A 25,671-nucleotide genomic window follows, 5' to 3' on the forward strand; every position below is an offset into this window, starting at 1 on the left:
TGACACTATACAGTACACAGCATGCAAGTTTGTCAGATGGAACAGAAATGTATTACAAAAAATTGGAAAAACATTTTTCACTAGCAACTAGAAACATGAAATATTGTTCAGCACTATTAAGGACTGGCTACCTAGAGTTTGAAATATTCTTCCAGTTGCAACAATAAGCTGAAGTGGAAAGGCCTAAATGAGCTGGTTTTAAATTGAAACTTCTCCAAAATATTTAAGGCATGGAGCAAGCTAAAAGTCCCAAAACAAATAAGAATACAAAGGCCAAGCTTCTCACAGAAGAGCTGTAATCCCTTGTCTTGGCTTTGAGCCTAGTCACACAACCATCTGAGTGTATGGTAGCTTCATAAAGAAGCTAAACGTTGTGTTGTAGTCCATAAAAACCTGACTATGTACATCTGCTGCCACTAGCACACCACTGCAAGTGTTATACTTGAAGGATTCATGGACACATGCAAAACAAAACCCTGAATATAGCAACAGATGTCCATGACCAGTTAGCCATAAGTTGAGATCCAACACACCCAGGGCTGTGGAGTCGGTACACCAAACCTTCGACTCCCAACTCCTCTATTTTTCTAGGGTATGACTCTGACTCCGACTCCACCCAAAATTGCTTCCGACACCACAGCCCTGGAAAGCGCTGTAAATGTCTTTTTTAATTGGAAGCTCTCGTAGGAGCATTTTTATTGCTGCCTGAATATGCACTGATCTTGACATCACAGCATTTGTCTTCATCTGGGTCCTGTGTCATACACTGACACACAAAATGTTTTCCATCTTGAGTTATGGTGAAATGCTCGACTACAGCTGACTTCATGGGAAGCTTCTTTGACATTTTGAATTTATATTTTTTTTAAATTGTCAATCAAAATTTATTTTGAAGCCGGAATCGGTACATTTCTAACAACTCCAACTCCACCCAAAATTGCTACCAACTCTGACTCCACGACTCCGACTCCACAGCCCTGAACACACCTATACTTTTCTAATACATCCAATAGTTACATAGATACGTTCCTTGGTCTGCTGTTTTTGAATTATAGACTGGTAAGGTACAAACAGAATGCTTCTTTTCGCTTTCTTTTTGCCATCAACATATTAGCAGCTCTCCAAAACTCCAGAGGAAAAACCTAATAATTAACCAGCTGCACCAACAAAGAGATTTAAAAGCAGATTTAGCGCAACGTATGCTTTTATGAATCAAGAACCCACTTTGTCAGATACATAGGTGGCTATTTAAGTGGCTCAGTACACCCTAAACGTAAGGTGTTCTCCTGGCACGTGGAGATGAAGGGATGCACAGTGCATACATTGACACCTCTGTGTAGCAAGGCTCCAACTTCACTTAGGTATAGCAGTGTGTGAGCACAGCCACACCAGACATTTATTCCACTTGAAACAGCCATGGCTTCCCCCCAAAAATTCTGAGAAGTGTAGTTTGGGAAGGGTGTTGAGAGTTGTTAGGAGACTCCCTATTCCCCTCACAGAGCTACAATCCCCCAAATTCTCTGGGAAGAGGGACTGACTGTAAAACCACTCTGGCCCCGGACCTCTGTCAGGGGAACACGGGATCTTCTAACAACTCTAAGCACCCTCCACAAACTACACTTCCCAGAATTCTTTGGGGGAAGCCATGGCTGTTTAAAGTGGAATAAATGTCTGATGTGGATGTAGCGTGTATGTGTGTGACAGAGAGGAATATGCAAAGTACCAATACAGCATAAAAAAGGCATGCAACTTTTGTGTGTATAAACGTAATACGCATATATGCACACACATGCATTTACACTAATTACCTTTTTTATGTTGCTTTTTAAAAAAGGAAAAGAGTCACGGAGAGAATGTGAGGTGGCGGGAAAAGAGGAACCAAGAGTTACCCCAGCGATGCAGATAGGGATAACCGCTGGTTCGCGGATCTGAAAAGATGGAAAGGCATTATCGGTACACAGCCCAAGCAGACCCGCAACCCCTTCATCGGCGTGGCGGTAGAAGTCTGATCTAGTTTCATGATTTTAAAGTAAAAGACTGAGAACTGTTATGGTGTCGAATTAATAAAGAAACAGGCGTGTGCAGGGGACGGGTTAAATCCTCCCCAAGATCTATCCTAGGAACCAGCCTGGGTTTCCTCCAGTCCAGAGGAACAAAGATTCGCCTCGGGACCTGCTGCTGCCGCCGCCGGCGGACTCCAAACCCCAAGCGCGCTCGCCCTCCTCCCCCTCCAAACTGCTCCCTTCCCAACACCCGGACACGCCGCTGCCGCCTAGTTGCTCCCATCGCCATCACCTACCGGAAGAGGGAACCAGCTACTCACTCGGGAAGAGAGGAGAAGGCGGGTCTAGCTGGGAGCCGGCGGCGGCAGCCCCAATGCGGTGAGCGGTAGCGAAAAAGCCCAGAAAGCTCCTGCTATTGCTGCCCCCCGGCCTCCCAGCGCACAAAGCCATTACATCATCACCGCGCGCTGCCCACTTAAACTTTCAACTCTCGGCTCAGCCGCCCTCCTCCTCCTCCTCGGGGTTAGGGATCCGGCTCTCAGCCAATCGGACCCTGAAGTTGACCCTGGCGGCGGTTCCCACCAATGGGTGGAGGCGAGCGTTGATGACGCAATCGGAGGACCGCGCGTGCGCATTTTCTGGACTGTTTTTCTCTCTCTCTCCGCGTCCAATTTCCTGTGGGAACGGGAAGGACAACTGTCTGTGAGGGATTGTCGAGAAGATTGGTGTAAAACCAGGGACTGAGGCCGCGCTGGCGGAGGAGTGAAGACGGGGCTTACTCATCGCGCTTTTTTTCCTCCTCTTTCCTCCGTTTGTTAAAGGGAAGGAGAATGAACTGGCTCTTCCCGCTTTCCAAAGGGAGTGGCGGTGGTGGGGCCGCTGCCTCCTCATCCTCGTCCTCAGCTGTTGGTGGAGCCGCGCTGCCTTCGACCCTCACCAGCCTCCAACAGCAGAAGCAGCGGCAGATCGAGTCCCTGCGTAGCGCCCACGCCGCGTGAGTGATGGGCTGCCTGGGGAGGAGATGGGATTGGGGAGGAGATGGGATTGGGGAGGAGATGGGATTGGGGAGGGAAGAGAAGAGGAAAGAAATCGAGAGATGACTTTCTTCTCCATACATGAGCCGTCCTCAGAATTGGAGTTAAATCCCACTGTGTCCTCCAGAAAGTGGACGGTGGGTGGGTGTTGTGGATAAAGAGCTGGATCAGGATGCTAATGCATTTCTCCAGCTTCTGTTGTTTACAGGAAATTCCTATTTATAGGAATCGGGACCACAACACGAAGATTATTGATTTTTGCTGGTAAACGTATATTTATTCACTAATAGGGAAAAAACCTTGCGGTTTAAGAACATACCTATAGCTTATAGCTATTCTATCAAACTTTAAAAAGCAGGGAAATTGGGTAGCTATAGTGAATGCACATGGGGAGCAGGAGACCTGACCTCCTGTCTGAGATATTGTACTGCCCTACAAATTTGTCAAAATGCAAACACCATTTGGGTTGGTCTTTCACAGTCCAATCCACTTGCTGTGTAGCTTGGAAGAATTTGGTAACATGTGCCTCTGAGCATATGGTGAGTGGTGGCAACACCTGCCATCTCCAAAGATAGAGAATTATATTTTTGTATGTTTGCTGGTGTTCTTCTTACTTTGCTTCTTTCTTGTGTTATTAATGTTTCTGCAGAGAATCTACACTAGAAAATTTTATTTCCCTCATTCATCCCAGAAATCTATGTCAAATTTATTTTTATTAATTTCAAAGCTTTTTTATTGGTCAGTGTCATATGTGAAGATAGCCTTTTGTGTTTCAAATTGGAGGTTATGTTCTATTTCTATTTTGGGTGCATTAACAGTGGAATCTGGACCTGCAGTTTGATGAAAAATCAGACTGGTTCCAATATGTTGCTACTTCAGCAATGACTCTAGCTGTTGGAAAAAAGAGGATGCATGTTTTCAGCCTGCTATGTTTAAACCACTTTATTTAAGGCAAGGTGGGCACAGTCAATTAAACTCATAGAGCACACCTAGCATTTTGCTAGAATATATTTCACCTCCCACTGTTTTATCTTGTGCAAACTGAGACACTCCTGAGGTCCACTGGAGACTATTCTGCAGAAGTCAGTGCCACTATTCCACAATTATGTTTGGAGTGTTTTTAGTATAAATTTTGCAGAGAGTTGCTGTACTTCACATATTCACAGAAACAGAAACAAAAGAAAATGATTTCTTATAGGAAACTTCACTAAAATTGTAAAGGAAATGAGACATATTCAAAGTGACCATCTGAACTATATCAACTGTCTTAATAATGTTGCTTCCTCCCTGCTAAAACAAGATCAGCACAGCACATGTCTTCTTTCTATTATTTGGGCTGATTGCAGGTGTTGCTGCCACTCACCATATGCTCAGAGGCACATGTTACCAAATTCTTCCAAGCTACACAGCAAGTGCATTGTTTATTTATTTTATTTATTTATTTTCATTTCTAGACCACCCATAGCTAATAGCTCTCTGGGCGGTGTACAAAACGAGATTAAAATACAATATAGAATAAAATCAGTAACAGAAAGGAACACATTAACCTAACACATTAAACATAAAACATTGAACATTAAAATGCCTGGGAGTACAGCCAGGTCTTAACCTGGCGCCTAAAAGAAAGAACCGTAGGCGCCAGGCGTATTTCCTCCGGTAAGCTGTTCCATAATTGAACTGTGAAAGACCAACCGAAATGATGTTTGCATTTTGACCAATTTGTAGGGCAGTACAATATCTCAGAGAGGAGTTCAGGTCTCCTGCTCCCTTGGTGCATTCACTATAACTGCCCAATTTCCCTGCTTTTTAAAGTTTGGTAGAATAGCTGTGGGCTATAGGTACATTCTTAAACCGCAAGGTTTTTTGCCTATTAGTGAATTTCCCTGCTTTTTAATCCAGGAGGTAAGAAATGGGATCCTGTGCAAGTTTGCTGAGAATGGATGGATCATTTGCACACTTATTGAGTTCAATGGGATTTACTGCCCTGCAATCATGCTTAGGATAGGTGAAACTGACCACAGGTGATGGGGGGGAGGAGGAGGAAATGCAGAGGGGAGGACTGGGAGCAGGCAGGATGGGGAGGGGAGGAGGAGGACAGGTTTGATCATTTGCATGTTTATTAAATTCAGTGCGATTTACTTCCGTGCAGTCATGCTTAGGATAGGTAAAACTGACCGGGGGGGGGAAGGGCTGGAGTGGGCAGGGGAGGAAGAATGGAGAGGAGAGCAGAGGGCAAAAGCAGGTCTGATCATTTGCATGCTTATTTTCAGTGGGATTTACTCCTATGCAATCTTGGTTAGGATAGAAAAAACTGACCATGGGGGAGGAGGAGGGGGAAGGAGCGTATTGGAGGGGGGCAAAGGAAGGTGGAGGGGAGGGCAGGATTGATCATTTGCATGCTTATAGAGTTCAATGGTATTTACTTCCATGCAGTCATGTTTAAGATAGGTAAAACTGACCATGGGGAGGAGGAAGGGGAGGAGGGGGAAGGGGAAAGAGGGATTGGAAGGGGATGGGGAGTGAGGGGTAAAGGAAGGGGGAGGGAAGGGGCAAGAGGAGGGGATAGGAAGGAGAAGGGAGGGTGGGTTTGATCATTTGCATACTTTTTGAGTTCAATGGGATTTATTTCTATGCAATCATGTTTGAAAATGGAAATGGACTGCCTTCCAAGTCAATCCCCACCTATGGCGACCCTTTGAATAGAGTTTTCATGGTAAATGGTATTCAGAGGTGGTTTCACTATTGCCTTCCTCTCAGACTGAGAGGCAGTGACTGGCCCAAGGTCATCCAGTCAGCTTCATGGCTGTGTGGGGATTCGAACCCTGGTCTCCCAGGTCGTAATCCAACACTCACCCAGGGAAGGGGCAGGGAGTGGGAGGGGAGGAGATTGGGTGGGTGGGCACTGGGCAGAAGGGAAGCCCCTTTCCAAAAGGAAAACATGTAAACAGAATCATTCCTTTTCAGGCTTTCCCCACCTTTTTATTCTACAGCAGATACATGTAGCCTCCTACCAAATTTAAACCAAAGCTTTCCCTGGCCTCATCCACACCAGGCCTTTATTTCACTTTGGACAGTCATGGCTTCTCTCAAAGAATCCTGGGAATTGTAATTAGTGAAGGGTGCTGAGAGTTGCTAGGAGACGCCCTGTTCCCCTCACAGACCTTCAATCAGAGTGGCTGACTGTTAAACCATTCTGTCAGGAACAGGAGTCTCTTAGCACCCTTCACAAACTACACTTCCCGGGATTCTTTGAGCGAAGCCATGGCTGTCTCACATGAAATCAAAGTCTGGTGTGGGTGTGGCCCTCTGATTAGCTAAGCTCAGCAGCTGTGAGGCTTTTAGAACTCTGACAGTTGGTTCTTACTGAGCATGCTCCACGTTATCATTGGGTTCCAGCCAAAATTTATTAAATTAATTAAAAATCAGCCAGGCATTTTTTCAACTTTTCAACTGCAGAAGATGAAGGTCAGAGTATGGGGCAAGGTCAGTATTAGGATTACAGGTACTCTGTGAATATGGCTGATTTTTAATGAATTTCAACAGATTATGAGAACTCTCAGAGAAAAAAGTCCAAAAGGGCTCTGAGGTTTTTTTTCTCTCTTTTTACACTTTGAACTTATTCTCTGTGACTGTATCACCATGTGTATCACCATGAAAATTGACAGGGTTGTTAAGCAAGCGTTTCTGAGTTCAGGACTATATGTTTTGTAAGGTTTTGTTTTAAAATGAGCTTATGGGAAGCCTCAGAATGGCATGGGGGTATTTTCAATTTAACACTGCGGAATGTGAAAAATCCCCACTGGCTATATAATCAGTAGACTAGTGTATTCAAGCTTTTCCTCCAGTTGGAAGACCAGGTTTTTTAAAAAATGGACAAAACAGCATGGCAAGTTGGAGCTTAATAATTTTAAGAGGGACCTACTATGTGTGTGTTAATAAAGTGAAATTCAAAACACCTAAGTGTGAAAAGCAGATGCAAAAATGAGTGTGTGGGGGATGGGTAGTTAACACTCAGGAACACTTGTTGCATGCTAGTACTGAAACTGAATCTATAGATTTGTGTAATCTTTAGAGAAAAATAATTGTCTCTGCAGCAACCAAATCTACTGGCAGGCTGTGTTTGAGGATGGGGTGAGATAAGATACTGGCCCACCAACCCTAATCTCACTGTATTCTTCCAGGGCAACTAATTAACTGTTATCCGTGGATATAAAGTGTTTCTACCAGCTTTTTCTTAACAGAAGGAAAACTGCTATAGTCAGCACCACTTGTAGGGTAAAGACTGTTTTCAAAGGCTATTCCACATAAGACTGCAAGTTTGTCATAGTTTGCATTACAAGTCAGTATGGCAAAAGTAGGAGGAAGTGGAACATGTTACATGATCCAGTGAAAGTAGAGCATTTTTATCAATAAGTGTAATTCTCCTGTTAAAATCACTGGGATGCTTAACTTGGGATGCTTAACTTGCAATGCTGTTAAAGCTTGTTGATTTTCAGTGTCCCAGTCATTATAAATACTTTCATTTCTCTTAACAGTATAGCTGAAATACAAAAAGATGTGGAATATCGATTACCATTCACTGTAAACAACCTGACAATTAATATTAACATGTGAGTACTGTGTGATTTAATTATGTGCTACTTCAAATTCTTACACGCTACTTTCTAAATGGGGATAGGCAATCTTTTATTAAGGAGGATCAGATTTGCACACCTTGGGGCTGAAGTGAGCTAGAACATAATTTGCCCATGGTGTAAGTTACAAACCAGGATCTGAAAGCACTGTTTTGGGCCTGATTTGTTTTAACTAATGTGATGGTTTTTGCAGAACTGCTCTTAGTTCTAAAATGGAAACGTTCACTCTCCTCTTGTATGTGGAGGAGAAGAGGTGGAGTGTGCAAACCTGAGATTCTCCATGGCTCATGCCTAGTTTACCAAATGTGTATATAACTGAATCTTCACGCACATGGAGGAAGAAGGGATGACTCACTGTGGCTTATTTCCAGTAACCTAATCTGGAGCATAGCATACATGCTTTGATAGTTTTCTGATTTGTTAGCAGAGGGAGGGGAACTTTGACTAGCTTGATTCAGACCTTGGGCTATGTATTGTCTATTTTTTCTGTTTGTAAATAGTTGAATTTAAATTGACCCATATTTTGTAAATTGTCAAGAAGGAAATTTCCTCCAGTACCAAGGCAAACCTTATGCTTTGAAGAGTATTGAAATAGGGAGTTGATAAGATAGATATCTTATTTACATGAAAGTGATGGTAATATATCTTGGTGTTTACAGCTTGCTTCCTCCTCAGTTTCCTCAGGAAAAACCAGTCATCAGTGTTTTTCCTCCAATACGGCATCATTTAATGGACAAACAAGGAGTGTATGTGACATGCCCATTAATAAACAATGTACGTATAACTGTATAATTTTCATAAACAATTAAGGGGCGATCCAGTAGTAAAATGTACATGCCTTTTTCAGGATACATAAGTGGCAGCAAGTTTATTGTATGCAAAAAATTTCAAAGAAATGCTTTTCTCTTCTTTGAAATATTGGGACTCTGCGGGAAAAAATCCTTTTATGGATTTTTACAATTCATTTTTTAACTAGAACCCATAGCATTTTAGAATAGTTTTCTAGAATTAATTTAGGATGTGTATTCTTAAATAACAAATTACATACACATTTATTTAACAGAGTTTACTGTCTCTTATTTCAAGAGACAGGAATCCCCATATAGTAAATCATGGACACAGTTCAGCCTGTTTTTTTCCTGTGTACACAGGAGGCTTCTGCATTTACAGCCCTGGGGCCAAACTGTACATGTCACTATACTTGCATCCAGCTCCTGGATTCAGCCTCCACTAATTGTACACAATTGTCTTAAATGTAAAATGGTATGTTGCATTGCCTATTGTGTTTTAGTTGTGCCAGGTTTAATACAGCTCTTTTAAATCTCCTAACAGTTCACAATGCATTCAGACCTTGGAAAAATTGTGCAAAGTATACTTGATGAATTTTGGAAGAATCCTCCAGTTTTGGCTCCCAGTTCAACATCATTTCCATAGTAAGTGTAAACAAAGGAAATATGGTTGATAATTCCAAACAAAATAGATATGTAATTTAGTTGGGTTGTTTGACATTTTCTCTACACCAGGGGTAGCCAACATTAGTGCCCTCAAGATGTTGCTGGGGCTGCAACTCCCATGATCCCTGACTATTGGCCATGCTGGCTGAAACTGATGGGAGTTGTAGTCCAACAACATGTGGAGGATGCCACATTGACTACCTCTATCCTACTCCTAGATTGACAAACTACAGGCCTTGTTCAGGTCAGGTATTGCAGCCAGACCATGGCTTGGTTGTTGGGACCGTATCTCAGGCTCCTAAATGTCTCACCACCACCACCCGCTTTGCACATTCTGATTATGCCCTCACTCACTGGTTCATAATAAGTATAACTTGTAATAATATCCAAAGTGGGCAAACGGCAGTTACTACAAACATGTTTTGCCTCCATACTAGAATTGGAAACCACAGTTGGACCAATCTGGATGTTTAAGATGCTGTAAGCTTCAAAGCATATTTTGAAATGCCTCACTGATTTTAATATAGGGGTGGGGAACCTTTTTGGGTGGCAAGCCAGACCCTGCGCTGCTCTTCTGGTTTTTGGGGAACGGGTACAGGGGAACAAGTGGATTCAGCAAACTGAACAGGATTGAACCCTCCACTCACCTGCTGCCTTGAAGGAATATGCTGGCAATGCAACCCTAGCAGGATTGAACCCTACCTTCCCACTGATGTCACCTGTGATGTCACGTGATGGACAGGTGGGTGTAGTTTGGGGGAAATGGCCTTGTAGGCCAGAGGTTCCCCACCTCTGCTTCAATGGAACTTCTGAGTGAACATATTTAGGTTATTGCATGTAGCTGAGAATCAGGGACTCTTCCTGCAGTGTTGATGTTTTATTGTGTGTGACTCTTAGTGCTGAACATGTTTCTTTCTTTGATCTGTCTCACATGGGAGTACTTTTAATTGATCGTACACAGATCAGTTAAAGCATCTGTAGTGCCCTGTGGCACAGGTACAGCATATGGCACAAATAGCAGGAGTTTGTGGTGTGCATGGACCAAAGCAGGAGTGTCCATTGCCCAAGCTACAGAACAACACAGGATGGCTAATTTGTGGTCTTCCAGATGTTGTTTGACTATAGCTCCAGCTGGCATGGCCAGTGGTTGGGGATGATGGAAATTGGAGGCTAGCATTTGGGTTAAAAAAAGGTGAAAACCCTCCAGAAGCTATTACTGATGTTAAATTGTTTTCCTTCCTTTTGTTTAGCCTTTACAACAAACCAGCTGGAATTCATTCCTATGCTCAGAACTTTCCATTTCTTCCTCCATATCAACCACAAGAAACAAATAGGTCTATAACGTCTGTGCCGCTAGCAGAAACACTTTCTTCTGGCTACGCTACAGACAAACCTGCTGCTCCTTTCTTTGGTATGATAACAGATCTCCCATTGCCTGTTCCAACAGCAGAAACCTTATCACAGGTGTGTATGTATGTGAGCCATAATTCAAGCTGTTTATTTGCAAGCCAGTCCCATCCAAATATCAGATACAGGGATTTTGGAGAATCTGGCTGTTTGGGCAGAAATATAATTCACAGTATTTGATAAAGTTGGTAAAGTGGTTGACCTATTTACTGTATTTAGATTTCACAAAGTTCAAGGACAGAAAAACTTACCATGTGTCTAGATTGACTCCATGCATGCAACAATCACCAACTCCAATTGTATCCCCCACATGGTTATAAACCAAACAACAAAATAGCATAATTAGGGAGCAAGAAAAGCACTATGTCCTAATACTAGAACAGGGGTTCCCAAACTGTGGTCCATGAGCTTCTTTCACATGGTCTGTGGCTTTGTGGTTGAAGATGGGACATACTACATCCATCGTATTGAATATTCATACTGATTTTAACTGTATTTTTATTGCTTCTTTTATTTCTTATATTGTATTTAATTGTATTACAATACGAATTCTGTGGAATTACAATTGCTACAACAGGCAGAAAAATTATTAAGTGGTCTGCGAAGATCCTCTGTGATTTTCGAGTGGTCCATGGGGGGGGGGAAGTTTGGGAACCACTGTGCTAGAGGGTTCTCAAGCTGTTACTCCATATAACTCAACCAGTATATTATTTATTCCTCCAAGTGAAAGAGAGATTGGATCTTGAGAAGCCCACAAAGCAATTTAGATCATTTCACACCATCAAAGTGTGAGAGCCCCAAGGTCACCAGCCAGTTAGATTGTATTAGAGTATGACTCAGAGCAGAACCATTGAAATTAATGAACGTAGCTAATTTTAGCCCGCTCTACTCTGAGTAGAACTTAGATGACTACAACCCAGTATCTCATTCCTCATACTTGAAGTTGCTGTTTTGGGCTGCATTCCAATCAATACATGTCTACTCAGAAGTAAGCTCCATTGGGTTCAATGGGACTTACTCACAGGTAAATTTGTATTGTGTGTATTGCCTTAGACAGCTAACATATGTTTCATATCCAGCTGCAATCCAGAGGACCATGATGTAAAAAATGTATCAACTTGGCTTCTTTATATACTCACCCTGATTATCCTTCAAACCTGTATACCAGAAGCAAGAATAATTCCTCTTTAGAAATAAACATATTTCCGTATGTATACTTGCATGGTATCAGTTCATATACTTTTCCTCAGTACTAAACCTGTGTTATTCTACACTGATGCTTAGGGATATTTTTTGGCTTTGTTGAATTCTTAGTATTTCTGTCCAGTGGATTCTACATTGATGATTGATACTTATCTCTTCATATTCTAGTCACACAGGAAAGAATTTTCTGTTGCTTTTTCAGATCTATTGGCCATTATCTATTTTAGAACAGAAATATTATTCAGTGTCTCACCATTTTGTTAAACTTTTCAGGGGAGCCAGAATGGATTCAGTTACAAAATGCCTGACGTTCCTGATGCATTTCCAGAACTATTGGAACTTAGGTAACAATATAAGTAATACTTATATAATAAAAATGTATTCTTTTAATGTATAAACTAATTCCTCACTTTGCTAGATCTGCATCTAGAAAACTGCTTTGGGAGAAATTGCTAACTGAAGCACTTGCTTCATGTTGTTAAAAAAACTTCAAGCTAAATACTTCTGTTTGCAAAATACTAGCAAATGAAAATGATCCATCAGTGATTATAATTAGGTCAGATGTGCAGTTATTCCCCTAGAACACAGAACATTGTTATGACAGCAGGGCAACAAGTGGATTGAAGACATTTCTGCAGGCTAGAGGGAATCAGTTTGCCATGTACCTCCTTAATAGCACAAGCAGTTAGCTCAACATGAGGTTCTCTCGAACGTTTTTTATTCTATAGGAAAATAAATAGTCCACCTATCCTAGATCTGAGTGTTAGGCTGGAAAAAAAATACAATATTTCATTCACTTTGTTTTTTGGCTATGAAATATGTGCTTGTGTACTTCATTGTGTTTGTTTAATCCAGTGAGCTGCCATGAACTTTATTTTTACTAGAGTGTATCTTCCCTTCCCTGAAATGTGACATTGATTAAACTCAAACGTCTGTAATGACATTGCATTATAAAATGAAAATGCAGGCAATATTTCTTATGTAAAGTAAGAACTAAAGAGTAAATACTTGCACATTAGATTCTGCTTTGCCAACAAATAGAGTATACACAAAGTAAGAAAAAAGTGTGCTTAATAAAAAATGCTTAGCTGATCTTATACAGTGGGCTGCTCTGTTACAGATTTTTTTGTTTCTTTTGAAATTCAGCAAATCACAGCTGACAGATATGAATGAGCAAGAAGACATACTGCTGGAACAATTTGTTAATCTGCCCCAACTGAAGCAAGTCATTAATGATAAGGATGATTTAGTCAATAGTATTGAAGAGCTAGCAAGTAAGACTTCATGATATTTACAATTGCAAACCTGTTGTGGGAATAAACAGTAACCTTCTAAAATTGAACAGTTGGTTTATTTTGCAGAAAAAAACCTATTATTGGAACCAAGCTTGGAGACAAAAAGGCATGCAGTATTAGATAAAGTAAGTAAATGGGGACAAATTCTTTCTGGCACTTGGAAAGAAAATAATGAATTTGTTTGTTAAGAGACATTTTTTCTCCTAGTACGAACAGCTTAATCAATTGAAAGCCTCATTTGAAAAGAAGATGCAAAGGCAGCATGAACTTAGTGAGGTAAGCTTTATCCCTCTTGCACATCAAAAGGAGGTGCTTTTTCCAGGTACATGGTTAACCTGATTTCATTACCACAGGATACCATGATAGCTACTAGTTTAGGACTGTTCTCCACGTGTATTCCTCTTTCACATTTGTATCCCAAGGGGAAACATATGTCGCTGTTACCCTTTTTTATCCTCACAACAGCTCTGTAAGGTAGGTTAGAGACTGACAGATGGTCGCTGATCCAGTGATCTACCACACAGCAGAGTGAGGTGGCAGAGTCATAAGATAGTAGACTGTGCTGTTTCAGTCTGTTTGAATGCTTACATTTTGAATGCTCCCCTATATTTAAAAGGAAAGTGCCTAAGGCTGCGGTCCAAATCTCCAATCTGCCAGATGGGGCAGGGTTTTGCCTGCCCTGCATTGTGCCCTGGCTGGCTTCAGCTGTGGAGTAACAAGCATGCCAGTGGATGCACCGTTGTTCCATGGCCAACTGTTGTCTGCTCAAGGGCAGCTTTGCTCAGTTAAGTCTCTTCAATTAAAAAACTATTGCAGCAAGCTCGGCTAGAACTTAGCTCTGCTATTTTCAGGGAGTTTCTTTTTTATGTTGGGAGCTTGCAGTGACACAACCCCTTTTAGGACTCTGCCACTTCGTTCCCACCTCATTCTGCTGCGTGACAGACATGAATTAGCAGCTGATACTATGAATCAATGTATTAATCTGTTCCATTGGAAGCAAGTCATTTGTGATGATTTAGTGAAAGGCTTTGAAGATTTCAGATGCAGTGAAGTCTTTAGACTTTATTTTTAAAATTGGGTAAGTTCTTGGAGGGTTGGTCTCAGTTGCTGTTGGTCCTGACAGCCCAATAGAACCTTCATGTTCCAACAAGGCAGTATGCCTCCAGTTACCAGATGTTACAGTAAACAGGAGTGTCATAATGGGGTCTGCTGTGAGTTATCCATAGGCTTCTAGTTGGCCTCTGTCACAGATATAGTGTGCCTTTCAGCCCTGGGAAGAAGCTCAGGATCCAAGCCAGTGACACTTTTGCATGAGTGTAATGGTGACCCCCAATAGGTTAACCTGCTGTTTCATTTGAGGAATATTTATAACTTTTTCAACAGCATCATCCTGTGTGTTGTGGTCACAACATTGGGTGGAATCCAAATGCGCCCTTCCATCTTCAGAAGGGGATTGGGTGTTCCAGAGCTTCCTCCTAATGGATGTGTTTTTCTTCAATTTCTTCTCCCACTCAGAGCAGCTTGGGGCGAAGGTTCTGTTCTGTAAACAGGAGGTCATCATTGCATCCAACCTGATACTTATATCACCATCTGGTTTTGAAAGCCTGTAGCATATGCAGAATCTCTCTTGAAGTCAAAGCACTCTAGTGTGCACAAACATATTAATTGGGGCCTTATTTATTTATTTTATATCCTGCCTTCCTTGTGAAGGAGCCCAAGGCTGCAAACAAAACAGTTTAAAAACAACAAAAAGCATTCTAAAAATAATTTAAAACCTTCTACAAGCAGTTACAGCTGAAACAATAGCCAATAAAAACATTCTAATGTTCAGTGATATATGGGTTGCCATGAACAATCTCCTTCATCCATAAAATGCCTGGGTAAACAGGAATGTTTCACTATGTTGGAGGCAGACACACCTGACTGGGAAGGGCATTCCACAGAGCCACCACTAAAAAGGCCCAGTCATGGGTCTCCGCCAACCAGGCAGCTGCTGACAGTGGCACCATTAACAAGGCCTCACCTGCTGATTGTAGGATCTAAGATGGTTGATAGCAGGGAAGGCACTCTTTTAGGTACTTGGGTCCCAAGCCATTTATGGCTTTACGTGCTACTGTTAACACATTGAATTGGGCCCAGCTGTTCACAGGTTGATGTGCTTTCAGGACCAGTGACACATGGTCCCATTGGGCTACTCCACTTACCAGTCTAACAGCCACATTCTGCCCTACCTGCAGCCTCTGGACCATCTTCAAGGGCTGCCCCACATACAGCACATTACAGTTGCCTTAAATAAGTTCCACAACCTAGCATGGGTGGGAAATATGTGGCCCTCCAGATGTTGGACTCCCAACTCCCATCAGCCCCAGCCAGTGTGACTAATGGTGGGGGATGTTGTTGTAGTCCAACAACATCTGGAGAGTCACAGATTTCCCACCTCTGACCCAACAGCTTACTTTCCTTTCTAGAAATCATAATGTCTGCAAGTAGTTTTTTATTTGTATAAATAAATAAATAATAGTTCTGTTCTTAGTATTTCTAAAGTACACTTAAGTTTAGCAATACTACAGAAATTATTAATTAGATTTATATCCCTTCAGAAAAACAAACCTTTTTTTCCTGGTGTGGCTTTACAATATTAAAGGAGAATACAGCAAGTGCAGTCAGTTTAAAAATATACCACCACTTGACTGATCCTATTTTTTGCAAGCAGAATATTTTTGTTGCACATTTTTCAGTTATTCTGTGCTCTGTTTTGTTAAGAGTTGTAGTGCAAGTGCTCTCCAGGCAAGACTGAAGGTAGCAGCTCATGAAGCTGAAGAAGAGTCTGACACTATCGCAGAAGACTTTCTGGAAGGGAAAACTGAAATAGATGACTTTCTTAGTAGCTTCATGGAGAAAAGAACAGTATGTAAAATTCTCTTAAATTTTAAAACAAGTATGTTTTCAATATCTTAAACCTTATTAAATAGAATGAAAATGTCCAGTGGAGAATCTGTTAAGAGGCAGAATTCTGTTCTCTTATGCTGTTTTGAAAAATAGGCCCACAATTGTTTTTAGAAGTGTATATAGTAGAACTGTGTTGCTCCCTCAGGTAGAATGATTATCCTCAAGCCTTTCACCACCTCCTCTTGGCTAATGCCCCACCAATTTGTGGTATCCAAAGACTGCTTCTTGAAAAATGTAAACCAACTGAAGGAAAGCAATGATCCCATCTTAATCTTCCTGACATCTTTGGTACTTCAGGTTCCGGGTGGCTGTGGAGGGGAGGGACAGCTAGGAGGATGAATAATTACATAGTATTAGTGGTGTACTATGCAAGGCTGTGGTTAGATTTGGTAAATACCTTTGAGTAAATTGGCATTGGGAAAGCAAAACAATGAGGAAAGCTAATTTCTAAAACTTGCTAGTAGACAAGGGATCACTACGCTAATAAAGGCAATACTCAGGAGTAAGCCCCATTGACTTTAGTGGGACTTACTCTCAGGTAAATGGGTTTAGGATTGCAGGCTAAATTGCAGACAATTCACAACTTAAAGCAGTAATAGAAATATATATAAATGAAGCACCATGAATTAGTATATGAATGAAGGGGGGGAAAGGATGGTGTCCAAGGAAATTGTTCCATTAGCATAAGGATCTCTGTCTGCGCAGTGGGATTTCCTCTTCCTCTCTTCAGTCCCTCAGCCCCCCCCCATCTGTTCTTTTTTCCCCAACCCTCCAGAGCAGAAGGGGGGACACACAGGGAGAAGAAGTTCAGTTCCACAGGCAGAAGTCCTTGCACTAATGGGACAACTTTGTGTGGATACAACTCAAACCTCTTTGGTACTAATAAATAAAAAACACTGTTTTAACTACAATGCACAGGACTGTTGATTAATTAAACAGAAAGACATATGCATGTATGATGAGGGGAGAATAATCATAGTCATTATAGTCTAAGCCAGGGGTTCCCAAACTGATCCACAAGCTTCATTCAGGTGGTCCGTGGCATATCTGCATTAAATATTCATATTCATATTGATTTTTATTGCTTCTTTTGTTTCTTATATTCTATTTTATGGTATTACCACTTGAGTTCTATGGAGTTCAAATTATAGTACAATAAAATACAATGTAAGAAATAAAAAGCAATACAAAATGTATTAAAAAATCAGCCAGCATCTGGCACAGCACATTAAAATTGCTACAGCAGGCAGAGAAATCCTTAAGTGGCTCTCCAAGACCATTGGCAATTTTCAAGTGTTCTGTGGGGAGAAAAGTTAAGAACCACTGGTCTGCACACTTATTTGAGTGAACTTGTAGTGGTGGTATATTTGTAGTTTGTATTTGCACAAAAATAAGTAGGGAGAATGAAGTTTCATAATTTATGAGTAAGACATATGGGGCATAATCCCACCAAAGTTAAGCAGTTTTAATGGCATTGATTTGTGGAAAAGAACTTAAAATGAGCTTAACTATCCCTTAGAAGTCATTTATTTAAAAGGGGTTTAAAACCTGGTTACATTGGCCAATCATGCCAAACATTACTTACTAGTTAGAAACTTGTATTGATGAACATACAATTTATATTCTTCTTCAATATTAATCAGGGAAACTGACTGTAACACGTGTGTGAGGTTAGACTGTAAGTCTCTGGCAGCTGATTAAAATAGTGCCCTAAAGTACATCCCATCCTTGAAGCCAAAAGCTAGCTTGTGGAATTTGGTTTGTTTTCCTGTTGGTTTTCACGATAAAATGATCAAATGAAGTGTTAATTGTTAACAAGATGTGTTTCAAGATATATAGAACATGTGAATAAATAACAGCATTAACTAGCGTTTCTGTCTTAGATTTGCCACTGTAGAAGAGCGAAAGAGGAAAAGCTTCAACAGGCAATAGCAATGCGCATTCAGTTTCATACTCCATTATAGGTATGTTCACACACTGTTTAAACTCCAGTTACCTTGCACGCTGTACATCTAATCGCGCTGGTTCACACAACCACTGACTACGAATCCTGATTTTGGTGGGACAACATGACTCCACATCTACTATTGCATGTGTAATATGTGACCAGGGTTGTACACACAAGCATATTTGTGTATATCCTGGGGTCTTGCATTTACATCATATTGCAGTGAGGGTGGCATATACATGGTGGCAAAGCCTAACCAAATATGCAGAATTTTAAAGTTGATGATTATGCAAGCAGGCCATTAAAGCTTGCCACATTGCATCATGTAAAAGCAATGTCTCCTGTACTCTCTAACTAATCTATTTGAGAATACTGAAGTTCTCCTAAACCACTCTGAAACACCAGTTGTACCACACACTAAAAGAACAAAAAGGGGTACAGTCCCTGTGTAGATCTGAGATGCTGATTTTCCCACCCCCTTCTTTCTCCAGCAGTATCCTGAAGCTCTAGAAATGCCTCTCCCGAGATTCAGGGGACCCTCCTGAATGGGGCAGCACAAGTGCAGGGGCTGGAGGGAAAAGGGGTTCACCAAAAATCAGTCAGAGGAACCATCTGTTGGTGGGAACTCTTCAGGTTTGGGGGTGGGAGCAGCCCAGGAATATGACATTGCAGAAAATTCACCTTCTGCCCAACCTTCTTCCACCAACTCTTCTTTGGACCCAAGCCTACCCTGATTGAACCTAATTATGTGAACAGATCCTGGGACTTTCTAGTAACATGTAATACAGTTTTTCATTTTTTTATAATGAAAATGCAAGGGAGCAAAAGGAAGTACATCAGCGTTCTACCCTGGAATAATTAGAAACTTGCATTTGTAAAGCTATGTTTATGTATACTTAGAGATTTGACTAACTGTAGTTTGTTTGTGTTTACAGATTTTCCAGCTAAATAGAATTTGAGGCGAGTGAATGAATCCAGCAAAGCACATTTTCATATAGCTATTATTTTGAAAATAAGCATTTCATCATGGTTGTTGTATTTATAGAAGACTGTATACAGAATTGGGATGATTTTTTTTTGTACAAACTAGAATGTCTTTCTAGTCTCATTTTATCCAAGAAATCCATCTATTGCAATGTTTGCACTACTATTTCTTGTCATTAGTATTGATAATCCTTACCATATTTAAGTTCCTACTTCTCTCCCCATCAACTTTATAAATTAAATATTTAAATGTAATTTTGACTAGATTTTTAAATTTTATACAACATAATTCATAACTTTTGTATTCAACATTTGCTGGTTTCCAGGGTGGGTAGAAATGTTGATTACTTAAAAGAAGTTGCAAAGTGTTATGAGGCAAGATGCATCCATTAAGCCTCTTTAAAAGAATGTATCGGAATTCCTCTCCTTAAAATCAAGTTTTCAACAGTTTTTATTTTAGGTTGACAAAATGATACATTGCATTCATATTGAAATTAAATGGAGGTGGCAGGTAAATTTGAAAGGTTGGAAGATTTAAGCATTGCCTTGAAGTAGTCAGTTGCCTACATCTGGGATCAGTTCTTCCTTCTGGAAGAAGAGTCTAACCTTAACACGCTTTTATGGTTTCTCCTCTTCATTACTGCCCATTCACTACTGTGGGGAATACACATCCCATACCGCAGAAGAATGCATAAGTATGTCTGAAACGTAGGAAGGAGTTGTTTTCTATGACGCTAAATTCTTGCACTTTCCATTCCCAACTTTGAGCTCCACATAAGAAGAGTAAGAAGCAAAAAGATGTAGGGAGGTACAAGGCAGATCTTTCAGTGATCTCACTGTTTCTATATTTGCTGATGTTTCTGCCCTTGGGTGTGTGCATAAATACCTTTGAAATCAATTAGGGGATTCTACCGTGAATATATAATATGAACATACCAGGAATAGAGGGAAAGTTGGGCAGACCAAGTTGCCTTGGTGAGGTATCAAAAAGCCAAGCAACTTTGTCCATATATTTCTTCCATATTTTATTGGTAGAACCTTCTGAAATAACAGAGCCAAACCTTTAGAGCTTAAACTCAAGATATAAAACCAAAGAATTTTGTTGTCATATAAAACATTTTAGATTACCTTCTTACCTCATGGTGCTGTAGAACAACGTCCTCCCTCTTGCAAGGAACTCAAAACTACTTCATAGACTTTACATTCTTTAACCCTTGTTTCCCTACACAGTTAAGACAAAAATCTGTAAATGGCAATTTAGCAGATAGCAAATTTAAAGTATATATCTCCCCCTCCCCCCCGGTTGTGTCATTCAACTTTGTTCTGGATTAAAATTCCTTTTCTTGGGTGGCTGTAAGGGCTTTTCCAAAAAGTTGCTGTATTGATGTTTGCATTTACAAACCAGAACTTCGGATTTCACAAGTGGAAAAATAGCTGTAAAGTTTAGCTTTGCAGTGCCTTCAGGGTTCCTCTTGGGAACTAGAAATAAACAAGTTTGGTGGAACAAATACTATTGCTACATGTGTCATTTAGACAACATTATCAACTTTGTTGCTTGCTGTTTTCTTCAGAAACCTTGAATCCTCTTCCTTAAAACATGCCTTTTTTGGCAATAGTTTTAAGGACATCTGGAAATAAATCAACTTTGGGTGATACTCAATTAAGTTATGGTGTTGGCCCATTGAAATTAATTTATTGTCCATTGATTTCAGTGGGTCTACTCGTATGAGGCTACTACCCTTTATTTGGAAGGAACAGGTCATATATAAAAATGGGGCCACTGAGGAACGAGGAGGAGGTAGCAGCATCTTCAGGTGAGCTCTGAAGCTTGCAGAAGTATAAAAATTAAAACTGAGAAACCCTTCCTGCAAAGTAGCCCAAAGAGGGGTGAATATGCTCAGTATCCACAAAATGTTGTGGGTGTTGAAAAGAAAATCAATAGGCAGAGTGGAAAGTACTGATTGGAGGGAATGCCTGGCTAGAGCCCTGAACAGGAACATTCTTGTTGGGAAGGAAGATATGTTGTGACATTGTGTTGTGGGTCTTATTGATAACATTCTATTTTTTTAATCTGGAATTATTTGTATCTTGGAAGATGTCAGTGATTCTTGTTTTCCTCCAGGTAAAAAGTGAACATCTGCTATATTAAAACCACTCTCTTAATACTATTGAACAGATCCATGCCATTCAGTTGCTAAGCGTTGATTCTGTTTAATTTTTTCTCCTGATTTATTTGTTAAACTGAAGCCTTGTTCTATTTTATTTTAAAAACTTCTCAGGAGAGAACTGTACTTAAGGACTCTGCTTTCTGTGATATGCAAGGAAGTGAGCTGGGTAGAATCGCATTTGATCTCCTTTGACCTTCATCACTGTGTAGAGTTGAACCTTAAGTTGGATAGTATGATAACAAAGGGTGGATAGTGTGGACTGTTATTCAATCACATAAAGGTGCGGGTAAGATTACACTGGCATGCGGCACGCTGCCTGCTATTAATATTTCAAAAATGTTCTTAAACTAAACTTGAAATCTGTCCAGGGTGCGAGAACTGATTAGTTGTAGGCTGTGGCAGCTGGTGGCTTTTTGTTGGTGGGGCTGTGGAATCTGCTCTGGGTCTTAGAACTTTCACGAAGCTCTCTACAGGTTCAGCACCTTTGACAGTTCCTTGAAAGTTTGCACTAAGACCCGGAGTACACTGCCCCAATACCATGGAACCACCACTGGTTATAGATCTGCCCTAAATTATACATTTCTCAATGTGGATAAGAGTTTTTTAAGTATACACCCATACTCTACCATACGCTTAGTACTCCAAACTATTAAGCATATGGTATATATATCCCTAGTGTAGTTGGGAACCCCTTTGATGCAATAGCTAGAGCTGAGGTTAGTTCAAAAAAGCTAAAAGTTCACTGAACTATTAGAGAGGGGAAGGTTGAGGATTCTCCCTAACTAAACGGCTGATTGGGGGGATTGTATGTATTTTGAAAGAGCTGGGCCTGCATAGTTTTTGCTGATTGTGCACTGCTTTGCATTGTGATGCTAAAGGGGAGAGGGCCACTTCTTATTCAAACGGAGAGAAAGAAATGGACGAGAGAACTGAACATTTATTCTGAAAGAATATGCTTGAATTTTCCAAAATTATAATCTAAACTTGAACAACCGAGTATAATAAATGTGTGTCCTTATGTATCTATTATTTTAACAACCTTCATTTAGGTGGTATAATGCAGCATTAATACAATACAAAACAAACCATAATGTCTAAAATCAAGAGTACGGGGCTCCCAAGTGAAACCAGCAGGAACAGAGCAGTAAAGCTAGGAGACTAAAATATGCTGCACAATTTTTACTAAGTATTCATAGTTCAAGTTCCTGTATTTCTAGAAGTATACACAGCATAATATAGCATATATTGTTACATTTTAATAAGTTCGATGGCTATTTTTCATCTTTAGATTGACCAACTATACCTCACATAGAATTCTTTTATGCAAACTGGGTGCTCTCATGCTTCTAGTTTTGATACCTTTCTTTTCTATACACAGAAATCATACAGAATGTACGTTAGATATTATACACATCACAGGCTGTGTTTAGAATAAATGAATGCTTTTTGAAAAGATGTACAATTAAAATCCGGATGTTGATTTAAAAACATGATGCTTAAAACCAACGAGTCACCTTGTCAGATTTTGAATTATGTTCAGTGCATTGCATTGTAGGTTTCTCTCACTGAAGACTAGAGCTTTGAGTGTTGGGTGGATACAGATTTTGCTCCTGAAGCAAATTATGTACCTTTGTTTTATCCCCCCCCCCAAAAAAAGTGAATTATAGCCATTACATATAAGAAAAAGGAGTCTACTCAGAGTCAGAGACAGCGCTGGGGGGTGGGCAAGAATAAATGTTTTCTGCCCCTAATTACCAAGGTCTGGTGCACGCACACGCACCCCATCCATCTAGATCAGTATTGTCTACACTGACTGGCAGCAGCTCTCCAGAGTCTCTTCCAACCCTGGCATCTCCAGGTAGGATTGGTCTGAAATCCTAGAGAGCCACTGCCTGTCCATGTATGCTGAGCTAGATGGATCAATGGTCTGACTGGGTATAAGGCAGCTTCCTATGTAACTATATTCATACATAAATGGCAAGTTCTCATATGCTGGATTCTGATTTTTTTGGTGTTGGGGAGGGGAAGTCTTTGGGTTAGTTTTGGTGTAGTCTACATAAACGTGTTTTCTTGAAGCTGCTTTGGAACAGGACTACTGTCGACAAACTAAACAATAACCTAGAATTTGAGTTAAATAGAAAATGTTCATTCTGTATGGCTCTGTAAATTATTAAAGGAAGATGAAGCAATTTTTTGAATTACATGAATGTACTAAATACAGGAAGGTAAATATGAGAAGTTATTTTCCTTTTAATATTCTACCTTACAACTATATTACATCTAGACCTTAAGTGCACCACTCTCTTTCTTTGGACTTTCCTTTAAAACGTACAGTCCTTTGTCACCTACTGGCCATCTGACATTTCAGACGGTAAGGCAAACAGCTTCATCCGAATCGCGGTCTTTAGTGCTATCCTCATTGGGCAAACAGCTCCCTCTGCTTGGGGACCGACAGCTCATATCCTCCACCCCTGACTCCTGATCGCTGTTCGCGGAAAGATCTGGATCTGAGCTTTTCAGGTTATCTTGTGTAAGAATGAGGGCTGAGTCTTCTTCATCGCCTTGGGATGGGCTCCGGGAGGAGAAGGATTTCAGATTGCCAGTGTAATCCTGGGGAGTGTTAGCCATGCTGTCGTTTGAAGTAGAATGTCCTATGTCGTGGCTTCCTTTTTGTTGGTTTGCCTTTGTCTCACCATTATTCAATTGCATGTTTGTAAGTTTTGCCAGTCTCTGCAAGACAACAAACAGGAGTTCATCCCCCCCAGTACTCTCTCTTTCTTTCAAGCCATTTGTATCTCTTCAGAGTGAAACGCTCCCAGAGTCACTCATGTATCAATAAAAATGACAGTCCCAGACATCAGCCTCAATGAGACCTCTGACCTCAGTGGGAAACTTTTGAAGGGAGAACTAGTGACACAAGCCTCCCCTTGGAGACTTTGGAGAATGATGCTGGGGTTTTTTTCAGGCAAAATGTCTTTTGATAAGGTCTGGTTTTGGGTGGGCTCTCTTTCATCTCTGGATGCACATCCCTACCCCCAAGTCTTCCATATAATTGTTTGGGACCAAGTTACTTAAAGGACAGCCTGAGTTTATTGGAACCTACCAGGGATTGAAAATCAGCTACAGAGGCCTCACTTGTGTGTTTGCCAAGAAGGAAGCTCACGCTGGTGTGTACAAAGGACATGGCCTTTTCTGCAGTGTCCCTACAGCTGTGGAACTCCCTCCCCCAAGATATACAAACAATTATATTGATCATGCAGTGTTTAATTGTTTTATATACTATAAGGCATTGTGGGAAAATGTATCTGGAATGGCAGCTAATAAAAATACAATTTTTGCATTATAGGGGAGAGGAGAAAGAAGGTGTAGGTGTGAAAGCATAATAAAACAAGATGAGAAAAAAGATTTTCTGTCTACTTTCAGAGTTTTTTACTGGGTCTGGAATATTTGGTACTATTTAACTTAGAAATTAAACACTGGGAACAATGCATCAAAAGTTATCAAATTAACTATCTGGTGAAAAAACAAGATAGGGAGATCTGTATCCACATAGTGATGCTCAAGTGGACTCCACTGAACTTGATGGATGCAGAGGCTGATAGTCTTCCCCAGCTGGGGCCACTTGTTGCATGCAGTACACGCAAACACATAGAGCCAGATCAAAGCTGGGCCATCACACCGGACTTCACAAAACAAAGTGGGATATAGTTGTTAGAGCGCAGGATAAGGGTTCAGATCCCTGCTCAGCTGTGGAGCTCACTGGGTGACGGACTAGTCATAGCTTCTCAGCCTAACCTATCTGACAGGGTTGTGGTGAGGATAAAACAGGGAGAAGGAGAAGCTCCTTGAAGGAAAGGTGGGATATAAATGTAATAAAATATATACCTCTTCTAGGATCACCAGCTCTTCCTCTAATTGCTGTGTTTCTTCTTTCACTGCCATCAAGTACTCAGTAACAGACTGCCGAGGATGCAAACCTTTTTCAAAGCGGTTGTACATTCCACTCCAGAACCTGGAAAACAAAAGAAGAATAAAGTTGCAAGACTCACAGGGCTGTTCAGAAGTATGTCCTACTGAGTTCAGTGGGCCTGACTCTCAGCTAAGTGAATATATTACAGCCCAAACACTTAAATAAGGCCCAGGGCAGAACTCTATGCTATACTAGATACAAATTTAATATGAAAAAAAACTCTCTCACATTTCAAAGTGGCACATGAAAATCCTTGTCTGTATTCCTATATCCGGGACTAAGATACCACGCAGCTCAGAAGAATGTGGATTTCTGAGAAGTTTCTGTTTCGGAAAGTGATGGTTCAGCTTTGGTGATGCCAAGACATTTAGCAATTTACAAAACAAACAAAAACAGGAATTCACTGAAGTAAAAAGCATCAGAATTTTCTGTTCTTAAAAACCTCTGTTACCTCTGTCTCCAGAGCCAGTGGTGTAGTGGCTAAGGTGTTGGACTATGACCTGGGAGACCAGGGTTCAAATCCCCACATAGTGATGAAGCTCACTGGGTGACCTTGGGCCAGTCACTGCCTCTCAGCCTCATGAAAACCCTGTTCATAGGGTCGCCATAAGTCAGAATCGAC

At 40.8% G+C, this 25,671-nt stretch overlaps 3 protein-coding genes across 12 annotated transcripts in view; 1 reads left to right on the forward strand and 2 right to left on the reverse strand.

The window, feature by feature from the left end:
- Positions 1 to 2,561, reverse strand: part of CNOT7 (CCR4-NOT transcription complex subunit 7) — a 23,540-nt gene extending 20,979 nt beyond the window's left edge. Inside the window, exons 1-2 of one of the 4 annotated variants that reach the window (XM_061584195.1) lie at positions 2,324 to 2,561; positions 1,809 to 1,928 (exon numbers count right to left, since the gene is read on the reverse strand). The gene's annotated coding sequence lies outside the window, so the exon portion shown is untranslated. Of the gene's footprint in view, positions 1 to 1,808; positions 1,929 to 2,299 lie in introns of all 4 variants that reach the window. The other 3 variants (XM_061584192.1, XM_061584194.1, XM_061584191.1) reach the window with 3 other exon arrangements.
- VPS37A (VPS37A subunit of ESCRT-I) lies at positions 2,513 to 20,421 on the forward strand. Its single transcript, XM_061584187.1, has 12 exons — positions 2,513 to 2,997; positions 7,573 to 7,647; positions 8,331 to 8,445; positions 9,004 to 9,104; positions 10,376 to 10,589; positions 12,009 to 12,079; positions 12,882 to 13,009; positions 13,097 to 13,155; positions 13,238 to 13,306; positions 15,794 to 15,937; positions 17,863 to 17,943; positions 18,863 to 20,421. Exons 1-11 carry the CDS (start codon positions 2,834 to 2,836, stop codon positions 17,941 to 17,943), a joined length of 1,221 nt encoding a protein of 406 aa, XP_061440171.1. The 5' UTR covers positions 2,513 to 2,833; the 3' UTR covers positions 18,863 to 20,421.
- Positions 20,422 to 22,018: 1,597 nt separating this feature from the next.
- Positions 22,019 to 25,671, reverse strand: part of MTMR7 (myotubularin related protein 7) — a 72,181-nt gene continuing 68,528 nt past the window's right edge. For all 7 annotated transcript variants that reach the window (XM_061584180.1, XM_061584181.1, XM_061584182.1 and 4 more), the window contains 2 exons: positions 24,965 to 25,091; positions 22,019 to 23,809 (listed from right to left, as the gene is read on the reverse strand). In XM_061584180.1, coding sequence (XP_061440164.1) covers positions 23,444 to 23,809; positions 24,965 to 25,091 — 493 coding nt within the window. In that variant the 3' untranslated portion in view covers positions 22,019 to 23,443. The remainder of the gene's footprint in view (positions 23,810 to 24,964; positions 25,092 to 25,671) is intronic.

This window comes from Rhineura floridana, chromosome 9, assembly GCF_030035675.1.
Source record: "Rhineura floridana isolate rRhiFlo1 chromosome 9, rRhiFlo1.hap2, whole genome shotgun sequence".
Taxonomy (NCBI): Eukaryota; Metazoa; Chordata; class Lepidosauria; order Squamata; family Rhineuridae; genus Rhineura; species Rhineura floridana.